At 44.1% G+C, this 18,580-nt stretch overlaps 1 protein-coding gene and 1 non-coding gene across 4 annotated transcripts in view; one reads left to right on the top strand and one right to left on the bottom strand.

The window, feature by feature from the left end:
• Positions 1 to 400: 400 nt before the first annotated feature.
• Positions 401 to 534, bottom strand: LOC127211132 (small nucleolar RNA SNORA17). Its single transcript, XR_007833407.1, has one exon. It is a non-coding gene; the product is annotated as a small nucleolar RNA SNORA17 (small nucleolar RNA).
• Positions 535 to 4,288: 3,754 nt separating this feature from the next.
• Positions 4,289 to 18,580, top strand: part of Tec (tec protein tyrosine kinase) — a 73,479-nt gene continuing 59,187 nt past the window's right edge. Inside the window, exons 1-2 of one of the 3 annotated variants that reach the window (XM_051170486.1) lie at positions 4,289 to 4,607; positions 5,229 to 5,414. In XM_051170486.1, coding sequence (XP_051026443.1) covers positions 4,569 to 4,607; positions 5,229 to 5,414 — 225 coding nt within the window. In that variant the 5' untranslated portion in view covers positions 4,289 to 4,568. Of the gene's footprint in view, positions 4,608 to 5,228; positions 5,415 to 18,580 lie in introns of those variants that run through there. The other 2 variants (XM_051170485.1, XM_051170487.1) reach the window with 2 other exon arrangements.

Genomic DNA, 18,580 nt, shown 5'->3' with positions numbered 1-18,580 from the left:
TGCAGGGCCTGTGAGGGACATGGCCAGTTCCCTCACTATCATGACCCTAGGGCCAGCTCTCCCACCTGACATAGATGGTGAAGGAGGAGGGCACCTTTCCCTTGTCCATTTCACCAGCCAGCAGACAAGAGGCAGGGCCTGATCTCCTGTGCTCACACCCTCTGGGCCAGCTCACATACAACCCCGACATCCAGGGCCCACTCTCCTGAGTGCTGCAGCAGGTGAGGCCAGGGCCAGCTCTCCTGATCTTAACACCACAGGGCCAGGTCTCCTGCCGGCTGCCAGTGATTAGGGCAAAGGGGAGGGGAGGGTGTAGAAGAGGAGAGGCTGTTCTGGCAAGAGATCACATCCAATGACAGCCCTGGGCTGATGGTCATCTCAGGCTAGCTTTTTTCCAGAGAATGTTAGGCTACCAATTATATGTTAATAGGTCAGAACACTGAACGTAGACATTGCCTCTCTCTTCTCTGCCCCGTACTGAAGCACCTTTTAACTTGATACAGCAGCCACACCTGCAGTGCCTCTAGAGGCAAATTCTCGCCTTTTTCTTGTGTTAGAATCCTTGACTCCACAACTCCGTGCATATTTATTGCCTTATTTTTGTAGAAGACATTGTCAGGTAATTTCCCAGAAGAGTAAAGAGAAGGCAAACAATACAAAACCTTGCATATATGAAAGCTATATTTATGACCTTATACCTGTACTGACATTCCGCTGAGTAGCAAATTTAAGTTAGCAATCTACCTCCTTCTATTTTCTCAGTTCTTAGTTTCTCCTGGGCAGAAACCCTCTGTTTCTGAGCTGCCAGTATTTAGCCTGTGGCCACTGCCATTCTGAAGTATGATCTTTTTCATATTATTTACTTTTCAGCTTTTTGAATATTCTGTTTATTCTCATAATTTTGAAATTTCCCAAGACGTGGCTTGACTTGGTTAAATTTTAATCTGGATATAACCTTTATTTTGGCAAAACATTGCTAATTTTTTGTTTTTTCTTCTCATTGTTTTGTTTGGTTTTGCTATACAACTCTGGGCTTCTGGGTGGGCCCTCTAATGCTGTTGTATTTTCTTCCCAATTCATTGTCTGCTTGACTTTCTGTTTTAGTTTTTGAGAAACTTCCTCAACTTGCATTTTAACTCTTCTGAGTTTTTAATTCCTACCCCACTCTTGATTTACAGCGCCTATCTCCTACCCCTTTTGGGTACTTTATTGTTTATTTTGGCTATGTCCCAACCTTGTGTCATATGTGTTTGATATTAAGATCTTTCTGGAATTCTTTGGTGATCCTAAGAGTTCTTTTGTGTTTGGGGTTGGGCCTTGCTGGGGTTGGGCCTTGCTGGCATTTGGCCTAAGTATAAGGTGAGCTGTCTTGGTGTTTCTGGAACACTCCTCTGCCTGGTTTCAGTAGTGCTAGCTGGGTCTGAATTGTATCCAGTGATCTGGACCACATGGGATGAGGGAGCTGAATGGTGAGATTCCCTTGTCTGTGCTTAGACCCTTCCACAGTGGTTTCCTTTGCAGGATGGTACTCCTTCCTCAGATGCCCAGGGTAGGTTTTGTCTTAAGTTTCAGGAGGGAAAAAAAAACAAAAACAAAAACAAAACCCCAAAAACCCAAACTCAACAATAACAATAACAAAAACTAACCAAATAAACAAAAACATTAGTTTTTCCTAGAATTGAGAATGGTATCCATGACACAGAAGAGGAGGTATGTTTTCTTAAATAGACCTGCCAAAAATTCCCTTGTGGCTAGGCATGGTGGTGCATGCCTGGCATGTTTGAGGCCTGCATGATTTACATGAGAGTTTCAGGCCAACCAGAGCCGCACAGTGAGACTCCGTTATAGCTGACCTTTTACTACTTTATCAGTTCTTCGTTCTTCTACCATTCTCCACCCTTTCAACCCCTAACATTAGATAGGAGAGAAAAAAGAATAGAAAGGAAATGGGGCAACATTATCGTTAGATACTTCCTGCTGAAGCAGGGGCATTGAATTCCTTGGGGCATGTTTGATCTTTTCCGTCAGGATGTCTATTTTCTTCTTCTTCTTCTTCTTCTTCTTCTTCTTCTTCTTCTTCTTCTTCTTCTTCTTCTTCTTCTCCTTCTTCTTCTTTTCTTCTTCGTTCACAGCTACTTAATAAACCAAGACCAACAGCAAATAACCAGCAACCCACTCTCAGGGCCGTAGCATTTATATCTCCGCTGAAAAGTCCCCAGAATTCTAAACATCACACAATTGCAGAACTGGCAAAAATCATGTCCCTGCATGAGACTAATCAAAGTCAACATCTGTGGACAAGCTGAAGCAGCCCCATATTCCACACCTGAAAGCATATTCTTTTAATATTTGTGTTTCTATTTTATTATTTATTTACATATGTATGTATGTATGTATGTATGTATGTATATAATTTTTTGAGACAGGGTTTCTCTGTGTAGCCCTGGCTATCCTGGACTCACTTTGAAGACCAGGATGGTCTCGGCATCACAGAGTTCAGCCAGCCTCTGCCTCCTTGAGTGCTGGGATTAAAGGCGTGTGCCACCATGCCCAGCTGATGGCTTAATTCTTATACTGTCTAGAAGTTGTATGGTATAAAATGGTTGCTTTCCTCCCTCTGTTAGACCTAGCATGTATTTGTCTTCTCGTTTCCAGACTTTTGTTTTTATATATATATTTTTTCTGCTTTCTTTTAAGTGCTAATTTTTTATTTAAATTTTTATTTATTTCTAAACATTATTATAAGTTGTATGTATGGGGAGATGTGCTCATGTGAGTGCAGGTGCCTATGGAGATCTGAAGAGGGCGTTGGGTTCCCTGGAAACACAACATGGGCACTGGGGACCAAACCTGGGTTATTTTCCAGAAAAGTACATGCTCTTAACTGCTGAGCCATTTCTTCAGTCCCTCAGAGTGTTAATTTCTTAATAACAGCAAGTAAAGTAGCGACCTATGATGGACTCTCAGAAAGGAAGTAGGTGTTCAGCTTCCACCATTAGCCCAGCTGTCCTCTCTCCTGGTAGCCTTTCCTAAGTAGCCACTTTATTTTTTCTTCCTGGAAATGTCTTATAAAAAGATTTCTAAAGAGGTGGAAATTTAATCTCCAACAGTTTCTCAGGAAAACAAAAGAGAGTACATGTTTTGTTTTACAGACACGGAGAAATATGGTTAACTTTGTGATGAATGAGAGAGACTGTGGGTATCACAGTCAGTTTCATTAACCAGAGACACGAGAAAGACTTGTGTGCTGGGGAGGGGAGTTGATGGAGTTTTCATGAGTGGGTTGAGAGGAGCTGGGGAGAATGAGCGCTGTGGGAGGTGGCCTTGCACTGCCGGGGACTGTTTTGAGCAGTATTAGCAGTGACTGGGGAAGAATTGGACTGAGCATGGAGTGTCAGATCACAACTGGATTGTGAACATCTCCAGGGTAAAACTAAGTTTTGGCTTTATCCTCCAGGTGTTGGGTGACACTGAGCACGTCAGAAGAATGAAATGACCCAATGGAACTTTGAAGACTGATTCAACGGAGGACGGGGTACGTAGTAGTTAAGGTTAAGTGAGGCAAGAGTGTTGGTTAGGGAAGACCAGTTGGGAAGGTGCTACCGTTGTCCAGCTGTGAGGTCTGGATGTTGTGAGCTGGGAAATGCCAGTGGAGCTCACTATAAGCATCATATTTGTATAGCATGACACAGTTTACTATCTGCATCTCACTGAAACCTCACACTAACCATGTATTCCCTGGCGCACCTTCTAAAGCAAGGGGTGGGTTTAGAGTTTATGCTACTGAAGAGACCCTCATAACAATCGGAGGACCCGAGTGGGTGATGGCCACTGAGGAGGAGTAGAACATTAAAGTCACCAAATTGGAAGGGAGCATGGTGGAATTCCCTAGCAGCTCAGTGTCCGGTCACTGGTTACACTATCAAGTAGCGCTGAATATGTCCCAGGAGAAGCCTTTGATTTCCATGGTTTGACAAATAATTACTTCCTGAAGGGCATGGAGCAGGCAAGGGAAGGAAAGCTAACCTTTAATTCAGCCTGCCTCAGGGAAGAATCTACGGGCCTTCTCTTGAGTACTTTTGGATTTTCAAATGGTTCAGAATTAAATTTGGTCAAATTTTACTTTCCTCATTCTCTCTCTCCCTCCTCCCTCCTCTCTCTCTCTCTCTCTCTCTCTCTCTCTCTCTCTCTCTCTCTCTCTTTCTCTCTCCTTTCCTTCTTCCCCTCGTCCCTTTCTTTCTTTTTGCATACCATGGTGGTAGGAAGACACATTACAAGCATTGTTTCTCCTCTTTGCACCGTGGGGGTTTCTGGGGAGTGAACTTAGGTCATCGGGTTTGGTGGCAAGCACTTTTACCCATTAAGCCCTCTTGCCGGCTCTTGTTTAAGTTTTAAAAGGCTCCAGGTACAGGACCGAGGGTCTTTGCATCCAGTTGGGTTGCCCTGAGGAGGGTTAATACTGACTGGGTGGGCTTCTTTTCTCCTGTGGTCTGCCTAGCACACATGGGTCATGGTAATGTTGATAACAGAGGCCTTCCCTGTAGCAACAGCTTCCCGTTGGCACTGCTATGATGCCAGATCAAGATGGCACCTTGACTGCATCACAGGTGAGTGAATTGTATCCACTACCGTGCTCATTCATCGTTCAAATCAATAATGCTGTGCGGGCATCTGTTTTGCGTACCAAGATCTTGAGGCCTAAACCAACAATACAGGCAGTGAATGGAGTGCACTTTGCCATCTGAAATATTTGTTCTCTGAAGTCAAATAGCAGAATGTGCTAGAGAGCTGAGGGATACTGGGAGTGACAAAGGCATCATCATCATCATCATCATTATTGTGGGAAATCTTTTTTGTTTGTTTTTGGTCGTGTTTGTTTGTTTTGAGACCGTTTTTCTATGTAGCCTTGGCTGTCCTGGACTCGCTTTGTAGATCAGGCTGCCCTTGAACTCAGAGCAATCCACCTGCCTCTGCCTCCCAGAGTCCTGGGATTAAAGGTGTGTGCCACCATGCCCGGCTTAATCATGAGAAATCTTGATTAGATTTTCCTAGGAGATGGCTGGGCAGCATGGGGGCTGAGGTAGGAAGGGAAGAACTCTTTGCCTTGGACATCCCAGTCTGGACACTTAGGATTACCCCAGCTGCAGTGAGAGGAGGGTGTGTATTTACAACTGCGACAGCATTAGGGAATTGGCCCCATATGCTCACTCCTCACCCTCTCACTTTAGGATCCCCGTGTCTTCAATGGCAGGAGAAAGAGCGACCAGAAGAGCGAGATGAATTTTAACACTATCCTAGAAGAGATCCTTATTAAAAGGTCCCAGCAGAAGAAGAAGACATCACCCTTAAACTACAAGGAGAGACTTTTTGTACTTACAAAATCCGTGTTAACCTACTATGAGGGTCGAGCGGAGGTAGGAGACAATTATGGTCTACACTGCCGTTTGTTTTCTCTGTTGATACCATTGAGTGGGTGGAGCTCTCCATTGTGTTAATGAACAATTTGTTGTCATTTGGACTTGAGATGTAAAATTCAGCATTTGATAGCACTCGGCCCAAGTCTGTCATTAGGGGTTAAGATATGTGGCTATCCATTTGGTGTCAGCCTCTTGAACTAATTAATCTGCCAGAAAAAAAAAAAATCCATTCCTGTATGTTATAGGTCCTTACAAAATTTATTAGGTATATTGAGCACATAGCTTTCCCCCACACAAACTGCCATATTATGTATTAAAGCCTAAGCTGCTTTGTGTGAACATTTCTTCATCACCTGAAGCTGATCAGCTATTCAGTGAGCTACTTATTGAGGCTGATCTACAGAGGGATTCTTCAACTATAGATGCTAAGCATCTACTGCAGTGTTTTTTAATGGGGTGAGGAGGGAGATTAAAGAGCCCTAAGTCCAGTGAGCTCCCGCTGTGGGGTCTTGACATATGGTGGGGAAGGGAGGGGTTTTGGTTAGATGTGGTATTTTCTATTGCCGCAGTCTTTTCTGCTGGAAATAATTTTAGGCTGCAGAAAATGGCTAGGAACAGGATTTCTCTTGACAATGTGCTTAGCAAATGTGGTCACGGTGAATGCCTGGTGGTCCTGGTATTTGGGCTTAATTGTGTCTGTTCCTAGGCATTTTGATCGCTGTTGATTTACTTGTTTTGCTGTTGTCGTTTTCCCCTTCTGTGTTTTGGTTGCCTTGATTTATACGTAATGGCACTGCTTCTCCTGAACGACCCTCAGCCCTGTTATGTCTATTATGAGCATCACTGTGACTAGTGCTTTGCCCGGGTTCTCACACCGTACGGCCATATTCCCTCAACTGTAACTCCCGAGTGCTGAGAACCAAGGCTTCAAAGCTCTTAACTGTGAAGCTCCAGCTGAGGCAAGACCACGTTCACTCTTTACTCACTTTGATTACATATGTATGTGTACCCTAAGCTGCTAATGTGACTAGTGACATCGGCTCCCTGTTGAGAACAGGCCTGACCCTGTTAGAACAACCCTAACCCTACCATGATGTGTACGCTACGTTTTCCTTGTTATCTGAGAAGTTCAGAAATCCAAAAGGGTTTCAGATAACTGTTCCCAGAAATAAGGATTATTTAAAAATTGCAAATACACAAAATTGCAATACAGCAATGATAGTGGTAAAAGGTGATACTTTACCAACCCCCAAACCTACAGAAACTTACATTGTCAACTTAGAAATATGAACTGACACTATTAAAATACAACACAGTGAGGGCAGAGAGACGGCACTGTAGTTAGAAGCACTGACTGTTCTCTCAGAGAACCTGTGTTTGATTGTCTGCAATCCCCTGGATGCTCACAGCCTGATGTAACTCTAGTTTCAGGGAGTCTCATGGCCTGTTCTGGCTTCTGCAGGAGCCTGGCGTGTATGAGGTGCACAGATATAAATACAAGCAAAACACCATGCACATAAAGAGAAAATACAACCCGATGGTCAACTCACTCTGACGACCCTTAGTATACAGTTGGCCTTTAATATATGTGAGAGGGCTGGTTCCTTTCATCACCACCTCATGTACTAAAATCTGTTATATATAATAGTAGAGCATTTGCATGTAACCTGTGCACTTTCTCTTGTGTATTTTAAGTTACTTATATATTGCTTATAATACCAGATACAATATTGATGCTATAAAAATGAGTGCACATTCTCTATTGCTTAGCATGAGAAAAAGTCTGTGTATGTTCAAACAGATGCAATTTTCCCTCCAAGTGTTTTCCAGGGTTGGTTGATTCTGTAGACTCGGTGCCTACAGGTGTGGAAGGCTAACTGTGCAAAGTTACAAGTGTCCTGGCTGTTTAAGCTGAGAAATACCAGGGGAGCCTTTCTTATTTCAGATCCCAGTCCACTGTCTGAATATGAAATGGTTCAGTCATTGTGAGAACCCAGAAGGGGCAGAATGGGGTGGTTGTCCAACACGTAGAAATCTCTCTCCCGACGTCCATGTCTTTTCTGGCTGTTGCTCACTACTCCAGCCACGAGCTGGCTTCCTTTCCTGACCCTGGACCGCTCTAACATGTGGAGTGGTGTTTTGATGTCTTGTGCTTTCTGCTGTCCTGGATGGCTTGGCATTCATTGGTGACTTGCTTCTTGAGCTGATCAGATTTGCTGCCTCTCACAATAAGAGGTAAATAGTTGCCATGGGGTACAGATGTAGCCAGGTGGTAGAGTGTCTGCTTAGCATGCACTTAGCACCGACCAAGCCACTGATTAGATCCCCACACCCAAACGAACACATACCCGCTTTATTGAATGATTAGGAATTTAAAGATAAGAGTCAGAATTCTTGAAACAACAGTACTTCTTTCTATCAGTACTGAGCAGGTTTCCAAGCGAAATCGCTCAGCCTATTTTCTAGAAAATTCCAGAAAAACTTCACACTGGTGTTACTTCCTTGTTTGGGGACTTGTATTTAGTTCCTGTTAGTAGTGGATGACTCTTCTGCTTTTTGTCTCTCTGTTCTTAGAATCATGATTCAAAAAGCCTAGTGAGGTGGGCTGTTGGAGTGAGGAAATCCAGGTTCTAGAAAGTCAGGTTCTAGAATGGGGCTCTGAAGATCATTGGAATCTTTGGGAGATTTAAATTGTCTGTACTTGTTCTGCTTTCCGTAGAAAACCAACGAGGAGGCTGTGTATTGCTTTAGTGGTCCCCAGTCTTGCTTCTCTCGTGGCCATTGGATGCTCTGTTAGAACTTGGGGTTAATCATGACCGCCACTCTTTCTTTAGGCTCCGCACCCAGCTTTTGCAACATGGTAGCCAAAGCCTTTCCAGAAACTGCTCCTGCTGATCCACTTTTGTTGTGCTTTTCAAAGTGTACTGAGAAACTATGTTTCAGTTTCAGGGGTCCAGTTAAACTAGCTCCTGAAAGTCTCATCTTGAGAAACTAGTGTTTCAGTGTGTGCACTGGCCGGTTGATTTTCTTCCGTTTGCCTTTCCTCCCTTTCCGTAGCTAATTTGTTCATGTTTGTGCATGTGCCAGTGAACTGGGGTAACACAGATCCTGACTGTCTATGTTGCACAACCTTACAATAACACAGACCATGGGGATCTGTACGTGGTGCTGCTTTCTACGTAGGCAGCTAGATGACAGACAGATAGGCCACTTATCATTCTTGGGGAGGCTGCAGGTGATATGGGGATGGGAGTCAGGGAAGCACAAAACTGGAGTTTGTTCAAGAAAAATACCTACTGGATACTGGTAAAGAAAAAAAAAAAAAACCCCACAAAACATTGAAATGTTGAATAAAAGAAACAATGTAGTATGTGAATTTCTCAATAATTATTAAGTAAGAAAGCAGAGAACTTTAGATTGGATACTAGTGCTTTTTGGCTGGTTTGCTGGCTGTAGTACTATGTACTACATGGACGCTGCAAATAGTCCTTAAAGTCAAAGAGGTTGAACAGTGTGATAGGTCGGTCCCTGCCCACGCACCCCCACCCCCACTCCACTTCCATGCCTCGAGTCACCAATGAGAACTTTCTAACTGTGCTGCAGAGTGTCTGTCAACTTGACACCTAAAGTTGTTTGAGAGCAGGGAAGCTCAATTAAGAAAATACTGTCCTAAGGTCAGCTGTAGGCAAGCCTGCCGGACAGTTTCTTAATTAGTGACTGATGTGGGAGGTACCCTCCCTGGGTTGGTGGTCCTGTGTTCAATGAGAAAGCAGGCCTGGGGAGGGGTACAACTGGAGAGATGGCTCAGCAGTTAAGAGTAGTGGCTGCTCTTCCAGAGGACCCAGATTCAATTCCTAGCACCCACGTGGCAGCTCACAACTATCTGTAACTTCCGATCCCAGGGCATCTGACGCCCTCCCAGAGATATGCAAGCAGTTAAAACACCAATGTACATAAAATAAAAATGAATCAAAAAATCTTTAAAAAGGCGGATTGAGAAAGCCACGAGGAAGCAAGCCAGCAAGCATCACCCCTCCATGGCCTCTGCATCAGCTCCTGCCTCCAGGTTCCTGCCCTATGTGAGGCTATCTTGACTTCCTTAAATGATGGACTACAATGTGGAAGTGTAAGCCAACTTTCCTTACCGACTTGCTTTTAGTCATCACAGTAATAGTCACCCTAAGACTCTACGAGAACCCTTCCTCACAGTCAGCTACAAGTCATCACAGTGGAAGAAAGGAAACAAAGTCAGAAATTTAACAGGCACCAGGGGCCAGCACAAGTGATGAAGGGTGTACATGCCCCTCTCACACTTGTGGTAAGTATGACGTGTCTGTGAGGGAAGGCTGTTATAGATTCGGTACCCATGGTGTTTGCTGGGGACGGGCTTAGATCATACCAGTTATAAGTGCTAGTAGGAAAGCAGGTGTTTAGCGTAAATCATGCTCACGGTTGATTGAGGCACAGTGAGCCACTCTGACCAGCTTTAGAAAAGTCCAAGTTGCTAGACAGTAGCCAGTGGCCAATTTTGTAAGCAGGCCTTTCTTAGCATAGTAGCATTTTCAGGCACACTGGTTATAAAAATGGTGAGACTTTTGGAACACTGTGTGTTGGCCACAGGGCTAAAGTACTTTACACACATAGGCGTATTTGGTTTCATTTCAGAATGAGGAACCAAGGCAAAGAAAGATAAAAGCCTTGCATAATGTGTGTCATACTACAAGTTGCGTATTCTTTCAAGAAATTGCAAGGCTGTTTCTTCAAAGCCTATCTTTGAAACCACCTTGCTCCTCCAGGAAAAAATAGGGGTAAAAAAGAAAGAAAGAAAGAAAGAAAAGAGAACTGTTACAGCTCTCTGTAATATAGATAAAATCTTATTTGAGAATATTTTATTATTCCATTACAACGTTTTGAATTTTTCTTGTATTGAAAAAAAAATATCCACACTGAACAGATTTTTATTTTTTTGGTTCTGTCTGTCTCTAATTGGATGTTTTAAAATAACATTTTCCATTTGGGTATGGAGTTCAAAATTATTTTATGTAGATTGTATCTTTTTATATGCTTAACTTGATTCTCATCTCCGTTTTGACAGCAGCGCATGTCTGATATGAAGGGCTGTCTTCCAGAGTGGGAGATAAGATCAGGCTTCTGTGCCTGGAGGATGCGTGGAGACAGGAGCTCCTGGGATTGGCGCCTCTCCAGCTCTTGCCCTCTCTATCTATCACTTTATTTGGTTGTTCATTTGTTGTAAGTCAGGAGTAACAGGGTTGCCTAGTAAATTCTAGAAAATGCTCAAGCTCGAAGCAGCAGCTGTGGTTTGGAATTAAGGCAAACAGAAGTTCCTAGTGACCAGGACGCCCACTTCATAAGCTTTACCTGAGGTATGCAGGGCTAAGCCATTTACCTGCGTGTATTAGCTTGAGCAGTTTCTCAGTGTTGCAGCTCTGAAGGGAAAGGCTCCTGGCAATCAGGAGCCAAGGAATGCCACAAAGTCACACCACACAACAAACCTCACACAACAGAGTTATTGGGAGGGGAAAACCCAGGAGGGTGGCTGCCCCTGCTCTGGTGAGAAGCAGCAGGGAACTGAGCAGAAAGCAGGGGTTCTGTAGGATTTCTTGGAGTGGGTGGAGTGGGTGAGGATTGGTGGGATTTCAGTTCCTAAGCTTGGACCAGATCAGGGACTGGTGGGTTTCTATTTCTTGGCCCTGATATTGGCCTTGGGTTTTTCCAGAGGTTTTTCTTTTGCCTTTTTATCTGCACAGTTAGTTTCAGAACTTAGTTAAATTGTAAGATACCCAATTGGTGTCTATAGAGTGAGGCTAACCAAAATTCAAATCCTCATTCTTTCATGTTTCTAATGTGATATGTGGTGCTAGAGGTATTGGGCTAATGCAAAAGAAAGGCTTTTTGTCTCTTTGTCATCTTCCTGAGGTCTGTGGGCAGGGATCATGGCTTACCCATCTTCCTACTGCTGAGGGTTTCGCCCAGGTGGATACTCAGTAGGTGAGGCGGAGTTAAATGGATTGCAGCTGAGATAGGGAGACCTTTACTCCAGACTTAAGGGTGGGTTTATTCATGGCCACCAGATGTTTGATTCAGTCTTTCACTGAGATTCTCTGACAAGACCGTGAGAGCAGTCAGCTATAGTTATGACGTCACAGACTGTTGAACACCTTGGAAAGCTCTTATGTTCTAGAGGGTGTCCTGGGCCATATGAGTATAGTGGGACTTTCTTGTACCCGCCAGCGGTTAAATAAAGATATGGGTGGCACACGCTTTTAATCCCAGCAGTCGGGAGGCAGAAGCAGGTAGATCTACAAAGCAAGTCTAGGACAGCCAGGGCTGTTATACAGAGAAACCCTGTTTCAAAAAAAAAAAAGTTTAGGTATTTAGGTGGGCAGACTCTCAGCTTGCCCATCTAACTGCAGCCTCGGTTATTCTATCCAATCCCCAGCCATGGAGCTGCTTCTTTACCTCTCTCACTACCTGCCCCTTCCTGTACCACTCTGATGAGTCCTCCATGTCGGCTTTTTCTCCCAGAGATCCTCTCTCTGACGGGAAGTTACACCCTCCACTTCCTGCTTAGCTATTGGCTGTCAGTTATTAAGCCAATCAGCAAGTGAGGAAGGTGAACGGTTACAAAGTATGAGGCTAAGGCCGGGGCGGTGGTGGTGCATGCCATTAATCCCAGCACTCAGGAGGCAGAGGCAGGTGTATTGCTGTGAGTTCGAGGCCAGCCTGGACTACACAGTGAGGCCAGAACAGCCAAGGCTACACAGAGAAACTCTGTCTCAAAAACAAAAAACAAAACAAACAAACAAACAAACAAAAAAAGCCACACACAAAAAAATGAGGCTAGTGACGGGCCATAAGAATGAGAATACCAAAGGCGGCCAGGCCTCAGCTCTCTGCCAGTACAGTTGAATATACAGAGACACACACCTTTACACAGTGCACCCCAACTCAGGAGAGTTGTTTTCTTAACTAGGCTTAGAAACCTAGAAGCTCTCACTACACCGCAGGGGTAAGAGCCACCAAGATGAATGCGTCTGTCATTCTAGGTTAGTTCACTGCAAGTGGACACCTCAGGCAACAGGCCTTCTAGTCCCCTTCTGAAGCTTTGTATCTTGCAGGACCCCATTGCATGCTGGGAAGCTGTTTTGGCATGGGCAAATAATCCCTTTTACTGCAGAGCCACTGGAGGCGTTTGATTCGTGCCGTTATTGCTCCAGCTAAATGTCATAACACCCTCTCATCCCCGGGGCTGCAGCAAACACTGAAAGAATCTACTGGAAATCATGAATACAACCGTCCCTTGGTTTCCCCTATACATATATATCTGGGATAAATCTTAAAGTAATTTTTATATATACAAAGAGATTACTAGCTGGGCACAGTGGCACGCACTTGTAATCCCAGCACTCCGGGAGGCAGAGGCAGGCAGATCTCTGTGAGTTCAAGGCCAGCCTGGTCTACAAAGTGAGTCCAGGACAGCCAAGGCCATACAGAGAAACCCTACCTCAAAAACAAAACAAAACAAAACAAAACAAAAAAACAGAAAGGAGATTACTAGTATTTGATAACAAACAGAAGAATCAACTATATCATTACATGAAAATTCATTTTCTTATCTGCACGTGAGCCTCTTTCTCTGAGATAAAGTGGTATTACACCAAGTTCTCCTTTCTATTTTTCTTCCCCCTTCTTCTGTCTCTTTTGTCATTTTTCACTTTTATTTCTTGTCTTCTCCTTGATACCTGATCTTCTGCCTCATTAATCACTTAAAAAAATGACAACGTATCAGATCAGAACTCGAAAGACATGACACTACCTTAATTTGCTAAATTAATTATCCGCATTGGATAACATTCACTTTTTTTTCTCTTAGGAAGCTGATGCCTTTTTAAAAAGATTTATTTTATTTTATTTATACGACTGTCTTAAGTGCTGTATGTCTGTGTACCGCGTGTGTGTGTGTGTGTGTGTGTGTGTGTGTGTGTGTATGTGTGTGCGCGAAGCCTGAGGAGGCCAGACGACGGTGTCAGAGCCCCTGGAACTGGAGTTAAGGGTGCCTGGGAACCACTATATGGGTGCTGGGGGTTCATTCAACCTGTGTCCTCTGCAAAAGCAACAAGTACTCCTAAGCACTGAGCCGTCTCTCCAGCCCCAACATGGACACTCGTGTTACAGCCACAGGACAACAGTACAGATACCAATATCCAGATATTGGAGCAGAATCCATCGGCACATGTCATTCAGGCTCCCCTGGGTCTTCAGAGTTCTTTCTCTACCTTCTTCCTTCCACACCCTAAAGTCCAGGACAGACCTCATTACCACAAATTGAGTTAGTTAGCCCAGAAATAGTTTTTTTTTAATGCTCCTGGCGGAGGAAGAGAAACATCTGTAAAATATGAATATATCAAAAGCGCTCCGTGATACATGTAACACGCCACGGCAAGAAGTCCCCTCAGCTCGGCTTGTTCTTTAAAGATTTATTCATCTGCTTTTCAGTTGTGTGTATGTGTGTGTGCCTGTGTGAGTTTGTGTCCAGTGCACAGCTGCCCATGGAGGACAGAGGGCACTGGGTTCCCTGGAACTGGGCTTAGAAGTGGCTGTGAGACCCCTGATGTGGGTGCTAAGAACTGAACCCAGGTCCAGTACCGGAGCAGCAGGGGAGTCATCCCCGCAGCAGGGGAGTCATCCCTGCACCCCGCGATTTTCTTACCCTTATGCTCATGTTGCCTCCAGTGGCTGTTCTTCCTCCTCACACGTTTCCTAGTTTTACCTTTTTATTATTATTTTGTGTCAAAGCAGACCTGGGGCGTGTAAAGTTTTGAACGAAGAAACATCAGTTGCAATGACTAACCAAGTAAAAAGGGGATGCAATCAGAATGTAATCCTCTTGGGATTTTGAGGAGGAACAACAATAACAAAAATATCCGAGATCCTGAAAAATCCCTCTGAGATCTGGCTGTGATTACTGTGTTCTACTCATTGGTTCTTTGGATTATGAGAAAAATAAGGGCTATAAAAAAAATCAGCATTTCTGCTCAGAAATGGTATTGTCTGCTTTAGTTAATTTATAAAACTTAGCTCTCAGCAGTGCTTAGAGATATCAACAAGACAATTTCCATCAAAGTTTTCTTCATTGAAGTTTCAGAAGCCTTAGCTCGCAGCAATTTTTAGTGATAACTAACAGTCAAGTTTGCATCAAAGTTTTATTTAGCTCCTTTCCCCCACTGAATATATTCAAGAGACTGTGCTGAAGGGAATTATGAAAACTCGGCTTCCAGAAAGGTCGGGAAGTAAGATAGTTGAACCCAGCTGTCCGCCCCTCTCACTTCCCGTTTATCTGCTTTGAGGTGACTGGCTTGCCTTTGAGGTGACTGGCTTGTCTTTGAGGTGACTGGCTTGTCTTTAGCACAACTATAGGCAATGTCTTGTAGAAGGTTCTTTGAAAACGCTCTGATGTCTCAGTTTATGTATCAAGCGTTCTGTTTCTATTGGACCAGGAACTTCTGGGCTTAGAGATCTTTAGAGCTTTGGAATTGCTTCCTTGGGGTTCCCAGTATGACGCTGGGAGGTGAGGACAGACAGCAGAGATGTGCCTGCACTCACGTACCACACACACACACACACACACACACACACACACACACACACACACACGCACGGGCACACACACACCCCTACGTACAGTTGTGCACACATGCACACATGTGCATAATGCACACACATGTTCCTACATACACACATGCACAATCCATACCCCTACACACACACACACACACACAATCTAGCCCCTAAACACATACATACACACACATACTACTCCCCCAGCACCCACACCCACATTATCCCCTAACATATATACATGTGCATAAACATACACATACTGTTCCCCTGGCGCATGCACACACAAACACACACACACAAACAAAAAACAAAACAAAAACAAAAAACAAACAAACAAAAAAATAGGAATGGTTGGACTTATCGTGGGAGACTGTTTAAAAAGAGATCACGTACATTTCCGTTTGGGGAATGGAATATACTTCAGCTGCAGACATAGAAACTATGTGCAGAGGTCGGGAGAGGTTATAAAGGTTTTCAGATGAGAAAGGTAAGCAGAGGAAAGTTGCTATGTACAGTGGGGACAGCCTGGGCAAAGGCTCTGAGAGTAAATTGGCCTCGGTGAGTCTGGGACTTTTATGGTCCTAAACCTGTGGAGATGTAATGAATAGGCCCTCATGCCAGGGGCAATTGGCTTTTCATAATGAATACTTACATGCTTTTAGAACTTGAAGAGACTTTGAAGAACAACCTCCAGGAAACTGAGGATAAAGAGATGATTTGGAGAAAAAAAAAAAAAAAGAGATGATTTGCCTCAGGTCCCCCAGTAACTTACTGCCAGCCTGGACCAAAAACTCATTTTCTCATTACACCACTTCAGTTCTGCACAGGATGTGTTTGTTGTGCAAACAAGCGAGAATGCTCTAGCATATGAGAGAACTCGGTGGTGTGAGGGGATGGCAGATCCAGCAGGCTTGTGTAGCCGGTGGAAGAGGGAGTGATCTCAGCCCCAGGGGAGGGGGCGTGGCAAGGCAAGACTCTGGTGACTGCTCAGAGGCTATTGGTAAGACATTACCGCCCTCCTAGCTTTAATGTCTTGTTCCTGTTAAGCATCTCTGTCCCCTCTGGTTATCCTGGTCCTGGCTCCAGTCATCGTCACAGCATCTTTTGGGCATTCCCTTGGCAAACGCCTCACTCCTTCTGCACATTCGTTCATGTGTTACTAGGGCTCCTGCTTTCCCTGACTAACCATCACTACACAGTAATTTCCTTGAGGCCCCAGGTTGTTTGATTATTTAAGCATGTTCTACCGTAAATACTTCATACCTATCCACCCAAGAACGGTTGCAGTGCTGTGATCACCAAGTACATAGGGAAAGCAGAACTATCTTTAGACAAGGCATGGCAACTGCCATTTTTCCTTAGTTCCTTTTTTATTGTTCTGAGGACATCCATTATTTAAATTTAGACCTTTTTAAAAAAATATTTACTGATGCCAATCTCCCTCAGAGTCAAAAGTGGACATTATTTTACACCAGAAGGCATCACATGACAATTTGAAGAAATGAAACTACACTTTGAATTGTTTCACACAAGTAGCAAAGTATAAGCAGAAAAGTCAATAGAATGAATTGTTTTAACTGTGCCAGGAAGATCCTGACATGTTAGCCTTGGGCTTTGTGGGTAGACGGCACCTCCAGGCTAATGATCACCAGTGAAAACTACCTGTTTCTTAGCCCAGCTTTACAGTTGCCTTTTTAATTTGTTTTTCTTTTAGTATACCTCAGGGATGTCTCAAACTCACTATGTAGGTAACACTGGCCTTAAACTGTCCCTACTTGCTGGGTTACAGGCACAAAATACTATTCTTGTCTTAACTTTTTTTTTTTCATTTTAGAAAACAATCTCTAAGATTTTGCAAATATATTTGTATATTTCCCAACAGAAGAATTGTTCAAAATGTGACAGCAAAATTGTTTATTGAGTTACCAACTGAGTAAAAAGCTTTTACAAGCTCTCTAGCGCATTGTAGTCAATTGTGGGGAAGGCATTTCCCCCTTTACTTTACAGTGTGATAAAAACAAAAACAAAACTTCCTCTTCTGTCTACATTCCAAGACCCTCTACGTGCAGGGCACCCCCACTCGCCATTGCAGAAGGCACATGAACAGGCCCCATTCCTTGCTGACTACGGGACTACAGGAAGGGCATTGTGATCCGCATGGAGGGTTGGGTGTGACCTGGTTGCAGAGTCACATGCTTTCCTTTGTAATATGGACTTCAGCTTACTTGCCCTAGCACAGTGGGGGGACCAATCAGTTGGTTCGGAATGGGGGAAGCAGAGTCATAAAATAATTCTGGCCCACCTCTGCTCACAGTCCCATTGGGCCCCACTTCTACCTCTCTGGGCTCCTGCTAGTTTCTCATACCACCTGGACATTGCAGGGGGAAGGCAGCCTGGCCTCCCCTCCTGCAGTTCTTGTTTCCCGTCCTTGTGGGCAGGGTTGTTTGTGGATGCTGTGGCTTTCTGACTAGGCTGGACTCTCTCTGCTCTCCAGATGTGCTATAGGGTCACTGTGCCTGCAGGAGGGTTCCCTTCTCTGTGTGTGTAAGTCTGATATGGAGCTTGGTAGAGATGCAAAGGTTCTGTTTGTACCCACTTGGCTCCATCTTATCAGCATTCCCATAAATTATGCTGTACATGGCCCACAGCCTTGCCATGCTGTTTCACGAGTGAAGAGCCCAGGGACAGCCAAGTCAGGTGCACTTGCATGTGACGGTGTGCTTCAAGGTGTCTTATCTCTCCGGCCAGCCCACTGACTGTTAAACCATACCGTGCTACTTTCCACCCAGGGGGACTTCCTGCCACATCTTCACTGGCCATCTTAGCGCAGGTACTTCCTTCCTCCTCGTTTCCTTTGGCTTTGTGTATCAGACCTCGGAAAGGGCGCCTCTTTGCCAGCCCACTTACCCTTATTTCTCCCTTAATGCACTGTGGAAAGTAGTGGATACCTTATAACTTAAGAAAATTAGAGGCCAAGGTCTGTTTGCATTTACTCTTGGTTGAATTGTCTTTTGAGCATCATTTTTTCTCTTAGATTGTCTGTCTTTCTTTTACTTTTTATAAGATATAGAATATGTAATATTCTATATGTATATGTAATATGTGAGCCATCATCTTATATACACAGTTATGCATGCTTTATACTTGTGTTTGTGGCTTGCGGCTTGTCTAGGTCTCTTCTTCTAAAGTTAAATTGCAGTCTTGTATGTATTTATTTGATGCATGTGCGTGCGCGCGCGCGCGTGTGTGTGTGTGTGTGTGTGTGTGTGTGTGTGTATACACATGCACATATTTCTTCTTACCCCAGTAAAATAGGCATAGCTTGAATTTGTTATTGTAACCATTTAAGGGATGAGTCGGTGACTTCACTGTTGTATGAAATCCACAAAGATGTAGTTTCAGAACAGAAATTGTTCATATTAAAAAACAAAACAGAACAGCTGGGCATGGTGTCCCACACCTCTAATCCCAGCACTCAGGAGGCAGAGGCAGGCAAATCTTTGTGAGTTCAAGGCTAGCCT

The sequence above is a fragment of the Acomys russatus genome, chromosome 28 (assembly GCF_903995435.1).
Source record: "Acomys russatus chromosome 28, mAcoRus1.1, whole genome shotgun sequence".
NCBI classification, from domain to species: domain Eukaryota; kingdom Metazoa; phylum Chordata; class Mammalia; order Rodentia; family Muridae; genus Acomys; species Acomys russatus.
Note: the sequence above shows the minus strand (reverse complement) of the source record. Positions and strands in the feature narration are given on the sequence as shown.